The sequence below is a fragment of the Condylura cristata genome, unplaced genomic scaffold (assembly GCF_000260355.1).
Source record: "Condylura cristata isolate star-nosed mole 26May11 unplaced genomic scaffold, ConCri1.0 scaffold00023, whole genome shotgun sequence".
Lineage (NCBI taxonomy): Eukaryota > Metazoa > Chordata > Mammalia > Eulipotyphla > Talpidae > Condylura > Condylura cristata.
Genome location: NW_004567124.1, coordinates 14,561,603 through 14,573,760, shown reverse-complemented (window position 1 = coordinate 14,573,760; position 12,158 = coordinate 14,561,603). Strand labels below are relative to the sequence as shown.

General features: G+C 34.2%; 1 protein-coding gene across 5 annotated transcripts in view; it reads right to left on the bottom strand.

The window, feature by feature from the left end:
- Window positions 1-12,158, bottom strand: part of NEDD4 (neural precursor cell expressed, developmentally down-regulated 4, E3 ubiquitin protein ligase) — a 105,016-nt gene that overhangs the window by 29,851 nt on the left and 63,007 nt on the right. For 2 of the 5 annotated variants that reach the window (XM_004687767.2, XM_012728781.1), the window contains 4 exons: window positions 8,945-8,995; window positions 7,288-7,349; window positions 4,642-4,744; window positions 309-475 (listed from right to left, as the gene is read on the bottom strand). In XM_004687767.2, coding sequence (XP_004687824.1) covers window positions 309-475; window positions 4,642-4,744; window positions 7,288-7,349; window positions 8,945-8,995 — 383 coding nt within the window. The remainder of the gene's footprint in view (window positions 1-308; window positions 476-4,641; window positions 4,745-7,287; window positions 7,350-8,944; window positions 8,996-12,158) is intronic. The other 3 variants (XM_012728783.1, XM_012728782.1, XM_004687766.2) reach the window with 3 other exon arrangements.

Below are 12,158 nucleotides of genomic sequence, written 5' to 3'. Positions count from 1 at the left end.
GGCCTGTACCCCAATTCTGTATGCACAAATAAATAAATCTTTAAAAAAAAAAATAAAAAAGAAAAGGCAATTAAAAGGGTGGTATTTGGGACTGAAATAATTTTGAATATTTATCAAATCATTTTTTAAAAGACAGCTAAATCAGCAATTTTTGGGTCAGGACATAAAACCTGGACATAAAATTCTTCAGTTTACAGCTCCCTATACTATTATAAATCAATGACAGATCTATTTGAAATATGATTCCAAAGTAAAAATTAATGATCAAAATATATCCAGGTAACCAGAGTGAAGCCATCAGCACATACTGAGGGGTTGGTCTTTTCCACTGTGTTCTTCTAGATTCATGGTTTACATAGTAGGTCCTTCCAAGAATATCCTGCCTCTCTTCCCATCCTGGAGGTAGAGGAGAAGGTTCTTGCTGCTGTTGCAAATGGCAAGCAGCATCTGGTTGGTCCAAAACAACCCAGCCAGGCTGAAATGCAGAACAGTAACACTCAAATTTAAGCTTGATTTATTAACCTTATAAATCATGTTAGAGGAAATTTTAAAAGAGATTTAGCATATCCAGTTGCAGAAATTACACAAAGATTTAGCATATCCAATTGCTGAATTAGCACATCAACATTTAAGACCATGATATGAATATTTTATGATAATGAGACTTCTTTTTGCAAATGATAACACTGAAATTTGCTTGATATAAAATTTTTCAAAAAGGTCTAAAAGAAATACACATGGTAGAAAAAATAAACAATGGAAAGCACTGAAAAACTGAGAAGCAAGTTTAAACTAGTATAATAAGCTCTTTTCTAAATTATAAATTAATGTAAAGGGTGGTGTCTTGTCTTATCATCAGTTTTCTCTCCTAAGGAGAGAGTATCTTGTATTTTCAGGCTTCTTCAGTTAGTACTGGAAAAAATTCAGTAGATGAAGATCAAACATACACAGGACTCTTGATAAAGGGCAAATAATTCAGAAATAATTGCTATGGCAAACTCTCTAGTGACTGCAAATCATGATGATTTTCTGGCTTTACTTTTCTTCTCCTCTGGACCAAGGAAGGGCATTTTGGTCAAGTGATAAAATAATCAAAGAAAGAGATTTGGTTTCGTTTACAATGCCAGGAAAGCATTGGACATTTGTTCCTCTAAGACTAGCAGAAACTTAGCAGGGGTGTTTAAAGTAAGGAATTAATTGAAAAGGGTAGCAAGAGTTAATGGCACAAGAAACCTCATAACAGAAAAAATAAAAGGTCTAGTTAGGAAAGCACAGGTAAACTAATAAAAACTTTACAATTCTCTTAAAGAGGCACCAAAGAAGACCTGACTGAATGAATGAAAAGACATAACGTATCTTGGCTAGGAACACTCAATTTCACAAAGGTGTCAATTTTGCCCAGGATAATTTATCAGGTTGTCAAGATTTTGATAAAACTACACTATGGATTTTTAACAAGTAACAAGTCAGTTCTCAAGTTGAAACAGAAACACATACCAGCAAGGATAATCAGTGTAACTCTATAAAAGAACAACAAATGAAGATTTAACACACCCAGATAAAATACAAGCTTTGTAGCACCAGTGCGTGCATAGACAGGCAGTTTGCAGAAAGCCCAAAACACTAAGTTATAGGGATTTAGTTTATGACAAAGATATTTCAAATTTGTGGGGAAATAGGCAAATTACTTAGAAAGTAGGAAAGAAATTTCATCTGGATCATAACCTCATGCCTTATACAAGATGTCACAGACTGAGCAATATTTAAAATGCATTTATGCAGCTTGTTCTAGGTACTGGGATCCAATGCTGAAAGCACTGTTGTGTGGCAATCACTGGGTAGCTTAGAAGATAGAGGAGAACTGGCCTATGAATCTGAAAATGAGGAGTCAGGGAGAAGAGCAGGAAGGACAGTAATGTTTTCTAGCAGCAGAAAGAAACAGAGGTTCCCATAGTAAGGTGGCTTTCTCCTGGCTAGCTGTGGTGGAAGGATTATAGACTGAGGCAGAACAGAAGGTGAGGGTTAGGGAAAGCAGAGGATAAAACTATGTTTGGTAAAAGGATTTGGAAGGGAAGCAAAACTGACATTTTTTTCTTACTTTTTTTTTTAACCTCTTCTACATGAACTGACATCTCTTTCCTTTTATCACCCAACCTCCTTTCTCTTCCTTCTCTCTATCCTCTTTTTCTCTCTGTTTAACTTCCTTTTTTTTTTTTTCTCCACTCACTTCCAGAATACAGGATCTAGCATACCTCAAAATTAGTCTCATGTATATTTTATTTCTCTGGTCTCTATTTCAAAAGTGAGTGAGTTGAGTTTTTATACTTAATCTCTTGAAAAAAAGATTAACGTTTTTGACTATTTCTGAATATGGCCTCTGATTTTTTCCCCCCTTGCAGGTTAATGCAATTTATTATAAAAGGGTTCTTACAACTGCTATTAAGAACTGTAGAAATATTTATAGCTAGGAAAATGACACCAACAGAATCTTTTTAAAAAATCTTCTTAAAGATTTCGCTCTTAAATCTTGAAGAGAGATCTTCAAGGTTTCTCTCTTAAAGGTCTGCTTATTAAATTTATATTATCCAAATAAACTTGAGGAGGGGAAAAAAAACTAAGGGCTTTTAAAAAGCAGTTTTAAGTTTGAGAATAAAATTGTACAGCTGAACATTATTTAGAAAGTTTATATTTTTTATATAGAAGTCCGCTCTATAAAATATGTATCAGTAGTTATCACAAAATAATTCCAGGTATCAATGAATGTTACTTAGTTCCTACAAACAACAAATCCAATATATATGTTAATTTTTAATACATTCAATTAAGTTTAAAGTTGCAAAGGATACATAGATCAAATGTTTCAGAATTATCTAGTATACCCACTCTTTATTACACTAAAGAGGACAAACTACCTAACAGTGAGCTTCTTTTGAAAGTTACGATTGTTTTCTTTAAATAGTAAGAGTTTTATGTATTTAGTTACAAATTAGATGTCAAAGGCAAGACTTCTCTAGTCATTAGCTACACAGAAGATAAATAGGCAGAGTTTCATGTGTTTGAATTCCTTGGTCCTTTTATAAATAAACTCCTACATACTTACATCTACTGAAATTATAAGGTGCAATTTTGAGGGAATTCAAACATAGAGACATGAGACCACAAAATGAAGTGAAGCAGCTCTATCCACAGGAACTGAATTGTGAATAAGGTACCTGTGATAGTCGTGTGTGGGCAAAACTTGGAGCAGGTTTCTAAATAATGAAGTGCTGTTAATTTTTTTAAGCTACTAAATAAAGAATTTTCTTTCTTTACAGTAGAAATTCTTCATTTAAAACACAATTTCATTATGCAAGATACCCTGTGCACAAAAATGCCACATAAGACACTGACTTAATAATAATATGATAAGTCAGAGAAAAATTAAGAAATAAAAAAGATAAAAGTTAAGATACCAAGTTCTCTGTCACACTCTTAACTATATACTGTGATTTAAAGAAAAATGTTCTTTCCATTATTACAGATTCCCCTACAAAATAAACTCTCATCAGAGCATATTAAAAACTTCCCAAAAGTTTTGTTGCTAAAGCACTTCTTCTTGACCTTACTTCTCAATGCAAGTGTGTAAAGCTCAGCTGACACTTAAAACGCTGGAGACCCATACAATGTGGGTTTGACCTACACGGTCAATCCCAGAGGTATGGCTGCAGAGGACAGCATATACCCAAACCCTCCAAAGCAAACCGATGACAAGACTCTGTGTGGTCACAACACACGTTGAATATTCTTGATGTTCCTTCAGTGGAACCTCAAGGGACAGGTTATTTTTTTGTCCCCATTTGAAATCATGACTTTCTCTGTTGGAAGACAATCCATAGACCATCTGAGACAACCAGGTCATTATGCAAATGAAGAACTTGTGGTTCAACAACTCACATGACTATTCAGCTGGATAGTAGCAGAGTTAACGACTAGAGTTCCAGTCTCCAAATTCCTGTCCACTTCTGTTCCAAATACATGTTCTTTGTCTCCTCTTTGCTCACTGCAGATGTATGTGGCTTTGCCTAACTACTTGACTTGGACTTCTTCTTTGCCTGTCATCCATGAAAACTGTTAAACTTGATTTGCCCCTAAATAAGTATGTTTTTTTATTAAATTAGTTGAATTCCTTCTTCCCCTCTTATTTCAATCTCCTTTCTTATGAGCCTCCATTCTAACCTTAATAATAGGAAAACTAAGAGGAATGTCATTTTACATTTTATGAACAAGTTCGTAAATAGTAGTGCTTCTGTATATTCAACTGACAAATATTAAACTGTGACAAATATTAAACTAGAGGAACATAACATGGTTTTAGAAAACTGAAAAACTAGAAAGATTTAATGACTTAATTACAAGCAACATATTCATTTGTCAACATTATATTCTCTATTAATACCCTAACCGTTAAGAATGCAATCAATGATGACCATTAATTCTACAGAAATACTGCCGGATGAAAGAAATGATTAACAAACTCTAGGGTGAATAAACAAATGTCCACATAAATAATTTTTACTGTACACATTAACTTTATTGAACAGTGATTGTTTCCTTCAGACTGGCAAAAGTAATTAGTTTAAACAAATATTCATAAAATCTCACCTCTAGTTCCTCAGCCTGTTCTGTGTTATCTTCTTCTGAGCCACTGGTCTTAGGTAGATAAGTCATTTTTAATCTTAGATAACCTTTAACTCTTGATTTGTGACTGCAGAAAAGAAAATAATTACTCACAGAACTTTAATACTAGGAAGAGCATTCATGTCATGAGTCTATTGAACACTGACTAGTTAGCAGAGTACTATAAAGGACAAGTTCCAGTACAGAGGAAATTTAGGAAAGGAATAGATGGTAGAAAAAATAAACATACATAACAAATGTTATGAGATAAATAAGATACTAGGAGAATTTAAGTGAAAGATCAGTGATCTGGAAACGAGAAGTTGGCATTTGAGTTGGGGATCAAAGACTGGGGAAGATATTGATCTATGGCAGTGAAGGTTACTTAAGGTCATTTAAAGTAGCTAAGTGAAGAGAAGCCATGAATGAATAAGTCAAAGGAAACCTGGGGTGCAATTAAGGAAACAGCACAAGTTGAGCTTAGCTGGATTATGGCTGTGTAAAGGAGTAAGGATGTTCCACATGATAAAGTCCTTGTGAAATTAGAGAATTTACACTTTAATGTGCATGTGCTCCGAACAAGAGAATTTTCTGGATAGGGAAAGATTCTCACAGGTGTGTGTTAAGGATACTAATCTAACCATATCAGATAGAATGACAGAAAAGTGGAGAGCAAGGACTGATGGCTGGCTGTCTGAAACCCTACCATCTTCCTTTGGCAGCTGTTTGGACCTGGGCCTGTCATATGGTAACTGACTTGATCTATTTTCATACTGTATCACCTCTTTCAATTAGTTGTCTAAGCTAAAGTTTGCTCCTACTGTATTGATAATTTAAAAAATTTAAACTTATATTTCCTAAACTTTTAACTTGAGACTTAAAATCTATCTCTTGACTCCACCAATTCTAGCATCCTACATAGTTATGGGATTCTTACTTAATCTCACATTTTATATAGATGTGTTCATAATTTTTATAGATATCAGTTAAGTAACCAATTACCCTTCGACTTTCTAGACTAAGAAAAAGTCCTAATCCTTTCATTCTACCTCCCCTTACTCCAGGCCTGCCTTAAACTTTTTTGTTGTTCTCTGTACATGTCTTATGGTCTTGTCAATGTACCTTTTAGGAACAGTCAATAAAATCACTGGTGCTTATTTCCAAGATCACCAATGTGGTCTGTGTCTCCACATTTAAGAGTGGGTGAACACACTGACATGCTACTTTAAAGTGGGCTACCTTGTTCAGATATTTTTTTATAGAGTAGTTTCTCTACAGTGATAAGTTTTATGTTTTTCCAACTAGTTAATAAGCCCATGGACTTAACTTGTTTGTTAAGTCCAAACATGGTTTGGACTTTAACAGTGCTCAAAAAAATCTAGAAATATAGTACACTACACATTTGAATAAAGTTCTTCCTGCACTTGCTATAATATTAGTCCAGTGCAGATTTTTTTTTCAATAACAATACTAGAAAGAATTTGACAAATTGGTAGTAGGTTACTAGAGCAATCAAAGCAAAGAAAAACTAGTTCCTTATTCTTGATATGATTGTCACAATCATTCTAGAATTAAAAAAGAGATTTATAGGCCCTCCCTGGTGGCGCAGCGGGTTAAACCACAGCACTGAGAATCTAAAGCCGCTTCCGCATGAGTTCGATTCCCGCCTGCCCCGGAGGTGACCACATGGTGTGGCAGACCTCTCCTGACCCGCCCGCTGCTCCCCTCAGCAGTGTACTTCGTGGATCTGCCTGTTCTGTTCCCCACTCTGTCTCTGGTGAAGCCTCTCACCGCCCCTGAGCCTCTGGCCTGTACCCCAGTTCTGTATGCACAAATAAATAAATCTTTAAAAAAAAAAAAAAAAGAGATTTATATTTCAAGACATTTGCAGAAATTAAATATGTGGTTTCTCTTACACAAAATAAATATTAACACAAAAAGCACTGTCTTTTTTGTTTTCATATTTCATTTCAAAGAGTAATTAATTTTTTGTTAAATAAACAAATTTATTACACACTTGGTATAGTTTTCAAATCCATTTCCTAGTTTTAAAAACAAGATAAATAGTATGGCTTTCACAGATGTCCTTGCCTTGTTATACTTTGACCTTTCTGACAGTAAATCCACACACATACACATCTTGACTAGATTTTACTTGACTATGTGGTATAGAGATCAAAGTAATTTAATTTACAGCTTAAACATTTTGATAAAAATCAAGTAACTTAGTTTAGGTAAGTGGAATTATGAACATGTTCTTTGGTTTTTAAGTTCCATTATTTGTTCATGTTATTTTCTCTATGTATTGAGTTGCCTCCTTTAAAGTATGAAAAATTTAGTTATGTTTTCCTGACAGCATTCTTATACATGCTAAATTGGATAGTGATTTTACAAGGTGATATCTGTGATTTTTTTAAGGTGACAAAAATCTAAATATCATATAATATATATATAATAGTGTGACAAAAGCTAGGTATCATATAATATACAAAATAAATATAAAGTATGACAAATTTCAGCCTTTAGTCTGATAAACATTAAGGGGACAACTTACACCTTGAATTTCTAAAGAGGCTACTCTAAGCTATAACAAAGAAAAACTTAGTAATGTATTATTTTATATTTACTGACCTTCTTGGATGAAGAACAAAATCCTTGAAAGTATATGGTCTCTCCATTCTTGGATTTTCTGTCTAGAATAAAAGAGTGGGTTTTCAAGTTACATCTATAACACCAAAAAAATAGACTTTTTAAGACAATTCATGAACTATGTATGACCTAAGGCAAAAAAAAAAAAAGAGAGAGAGAGAGAGAAAAGTAGCTTTAGTTTATTAAATGGTTACAGTTGGTCACTTGACAGTGCTTTCACTATGCACTGGAGGAGTTGCAGCTGGCATCACAACTCAGTCAGAAACTAGCTGAACAGGTGTGTTGTGAAGCCAAAGGGAGGGTAGAAGTGGAAAAACTTTGAAAGTGGTTAGCACGATGGTACCCCAAAGGGATATGGAATAGGTATATGTCAGCAAGGGTGGCTGATTAGAGCACTGAGACAATTCTAGCAGAACAAAAATTAAAATTAAATGGAATTAAATCTGTTATTAAAGACTTGTGATCTCTAAAGACCAGAGGAGCCAATAAAAATCTTAAAAGAGATAGCGACAGAGGGCCCTCCCTGGTGGTGCAGCAGGTTGAAGCACAGCACTAAGAAGCTAAAGCCACTTCAGTATGAGTTGGATCCCCGGCCCTGGAGGTGACCTACATGGCACGGCAGATCTCTCCTGACCTGCCTGCTTCTCCCCTCAGTAGTGTACTCATCAGTCTGCCTGTTCTGCTCCCCACTCTGTCTCTGGTGAATCCTCTCACCGCCCCTGCACCTCTGGCCTATCCCCTAGTTCTGTATAAATAAATAAATATATCTTTTTTTTTAAAAAAAAAAAAGAGTGATAGAACTATCACTTCTCTTTCTTATCAAGTTTAGCAGCCTTTGTTATATTATCCTTTACTTTCTCTCCTGCATTTGGTATTAACTACACATGTAGTCCTGAAATATTTTCTAAAATTCTCATTACATTATGTTACTTGGTTCTTTTCCTGTCTGTTCTTTCTCCTCTGACAGGTATACAATGACTAAGTAAGGTTCAGTGTTTCCCCTTCAATACTCTCATTTCTCTTCTTCTCTACATTATTTTCATATCTTTGTCAGTTGCCCACTTTAAACTGTGATTTTTCCTGTTTTCTACTGAAATTCAATATGATCAGAAAAAAACCTTATTTTATTTCAAAACAAAAAGATTTTTTAAATAATTTTTCTACTTGAGACACCAATTCTATCTCCCAAATTCAAAGCTGCATTTTTACTTTTTGCCTATTTTTGCTTTCAGCTTCCATATCAGAAACCTGGTCCGATAATGTTTAATTATAAGATGTTTCCTGAATCTGTCTTCCCCTATTGCTAGATGATTGGTCCAAATTCATTTTCATTTCTGCAATGCAATCAAATTTAGTTTTCTTCTTGCCTATATTCAGTAGACTCTTTCTAACCAGTCTCCCTCTAACAATGCTTTCATGATGTCAACAAATAGTGGTTCTAGTTCTTACTGGAGTTTATGCTATCTTGTAGGTAGAATGGAAAATTAAGATACGTTTTCATAAAATAATATGCTCAAGAAATAAAAGCAGTACATGTTTTAGAAATCAAGACTTATACTACCTAGATGGTGTATCTATAGTGTTCATTACATTAAAAATAATATAAAAAGTAAGTAAAATCTTGGGCATCTATACCAACCGGTAATGGATAAAGAGGAACATCCACTTGACCTAGGAAATCATCTCTTGTCTGTAAGAGAAAAAAGAAAAAAGATACAATTTGTAACATGCTCAGTAATTTTTGGACATTTTGATAACTTATTACCATCATTCATAAAATTGTTGTTCTTTTTGTCTAACCTATGCAATATTGGAAATCTATTGGAAATCTAATAAAAGGTGTTATGGTACAATTTCTGGTAATGGTACAATCAATTACATTAGATTGATCATTTACAGATAACAGTGATATACTCTGAAGAAATATAAAAGTAATTTTTGAAAACACCATAGAGTGACCAAAAGCAAGTAGAAACTGGACAGAAGCCAACTGTTAAAAGAAGGAATGATACTGAATAGGATTCACATTTATATGGCTTTTCTCTAGTACTGCTGCACAATTAATATGGTGGCGTGATTAACACTTAAGCATAAATCTGAAATCGTAATCATTCAGGAGCCATAATTCCTAGTTAGAAGTTAAAAGAATAACTGGAAAATTAAGAGGACAATCCTTGAAATGAAGAAGTCATAGAAGTTACCTCTCTATAAACTCTACCCAATTCCCAGCTGATCACTGAACTACGTATGTAAAAGATAATAGCTGAGATGCTGAAAGCACAGAGCATAGATTTCAGCTGATGTTCACCTGAAGAGAGATAGGATTTGGAACTCATATAAATTAACTTACTTGAACAAAAATCAATACTCTTCAGGAAGAGAACAAAATGTGTTGTTATAACTTTTCAGTTGAACAGTTCTAGTATTTTTAGTAGCAGTATTCATTGCTCTATCATGTAGCACACATATTGCTCAATGTACAATAAAAATTACTAAATGTGCATGGTTGGGAGAAAAACATTCTAACAGTGATGTTTGTGTTCTTCTCAGAGCATTATATCAGGGAGCAATAAAGACTAGAAGTCATATAGATTATAGAGTGTTAAGGACCACTAAATAAAATATGCAACATGAAAGGCAGAAACCTAATCCAAAAAACAAACAGAAAGAGTTGGAATGAATAAGAATCAAGTCAGATTTTAGGAGAAAAAGTTCAGAAAAACTCTAATATGAAAGATGAAACATTTGCCAAATAACCTCTTTTTATAAGAGGTTATAGAAAGAAATTAGCTGTTTAAAACTAAAGTCTAATTTAACTTAAAAATAAGATAGAACTGAATTCCTGAGAAAGTAGAACTAAAAGCAAATGGAAAAGATTAGGATTCCACTAAATAAGCAAACTAAAAGATACATTTTAAAACTTAACAACTAGGTAATAGACAATCCGGAAAGAAAAATACTAGAGGCTATATCAAAGAACATTTTTAGAAACTTTCACTGAGTTCAAGGAAATGGATTTTGGGAGTGAATGGGATGCCACTTGACATTGGGCAAAATACATGAAAACAAAACCTGACAGTAAAAGCAGGTCCAGCATCCAGTTTAAGAAAAAAAAAAAAAAAAAGAACCTATAAGTCGTAAGAGGCACAAAGGAGATCGTACACAAAACTGAAATGCATGAGAATAATGGTTCATGTAAATAAAACTGTAACAGAGAAATAGTTCTTACATAGAATTCTATACCCAAACTATATTTTTCAATCATGAAGATAGAATTTTCAAACAGTGGCTTCCTAAGGAAGGTAACAGAGGTATGCTTCTTCAAAGAGTGGGAGCACACCACAGTAAGAGAAGATGCAGGGGATTGAAGATAGGAAGGAAACCAAAAAGATACCAAGAATGATAAGGAAGGGAACTCTCAGAATAGCCATAGTGCAAAAATCGTAAGAGGAACCAGTGCATATTGGTGGAAGACTACAAGATAGATACTTCCAGAATAGGAATAATCATGTCTTCTTCATAGGGTTTCTGAGAATTAAATGAGACAATATACATGATGTGGTTTGCAATATACTCAGCCTACCAAGAGAATTCAATAAGTATTAGCTATTGTTAACATTTGAAACGTTGGCATCTATAATGAAAGACCTATTCCCTGTCCTTTAAATCATCTGTGGATATTTCAAACAAGTATATTCAAAATAGGATTCCTTTTAATTATATTGAAGACTAGCAAATTTGCAGTGTTCCTATTCCTGAACATGAGTTCATAAAAATTTTTAAATGGACCAAGCTATGCTATAGTGTTGTACATAATTCCTACCTTTGTCACATGATTTTCTATTCTATAAACCTTATTTTTAAGAAGTTCTAAGTAAAATGCAATACAATACAGTGAAATATCAACTAGAAGCATTGAGGAATAAATATTTTAGTAATAAATTATTCAATTTAGGCTTAAGCTAACCAAATTAAAAAAATAAAACTTTTTTTTTGGGGGGGAGCAGTTTCAGTCTTGAGTAGCCTTGCCCCTTTTACTTGAGTACACTGAATATCTGTTTGATGATTCATGACCTTGCAGTACTTAAAAAATGTGGCCACAATCAATTATCACTAGAGCAACACAAGTGTGTAACAGGATTTCTCAACTTAAGAATTATTGTGAATTTGAGCCAGACAATTTGTTGTTGAGGGGGCTGTCCCATGCACGGAAAGATGTTTAGCAATATCCCTAGCCTCTGCCTACTAGATGCCAATAGCATTACTCCTCCGGTTGTGACAACCAAAAATTTCTCCTGGCATTACCAATGTCCTCTAAGTAGCAAAATTCTCCCTGGTTGAGAATTAGTATTAAAGAAGGAATAAAACAGAATGTCTCAATAGTAAGCAAGATGTGCCCCCTCCTTTAAAGTAACAGCTTTATTGAGATAATTTACTACTGTACAAGTCACCCACTTAAAGTGTTCAATCAATTTTAGGAAATTTTCATCACCCCAAAAAGAAATGGATTAATTAGCAGTCACTCCCCTCTTTCTCTCTTTCACCTCAGTCCTAGGCAACTACTATTCTACTTTCTGTCTCTATGATTTGTCAATTCTGGACATTTCATATAAATGAAGTCACATAATATGTGTTCCTTTAAGACTGGTTGCTTTAACTTGCTGTGATTTTTTTTTTAATTTTTTTTTAAAGATTTATTTATTTGTACATACAGAACTGGGGTGCAGGCCAGAAGCTCAGGGGCGGCGAGAGGCTTCACCAGAGACAGAGTGGGGAGCAGAACAGGCAGATGGACGAAGTACACTGCTGAGGGGAGCAGCGGGCGGGTCAGGAGAGGTCTGCCTCACCATGTG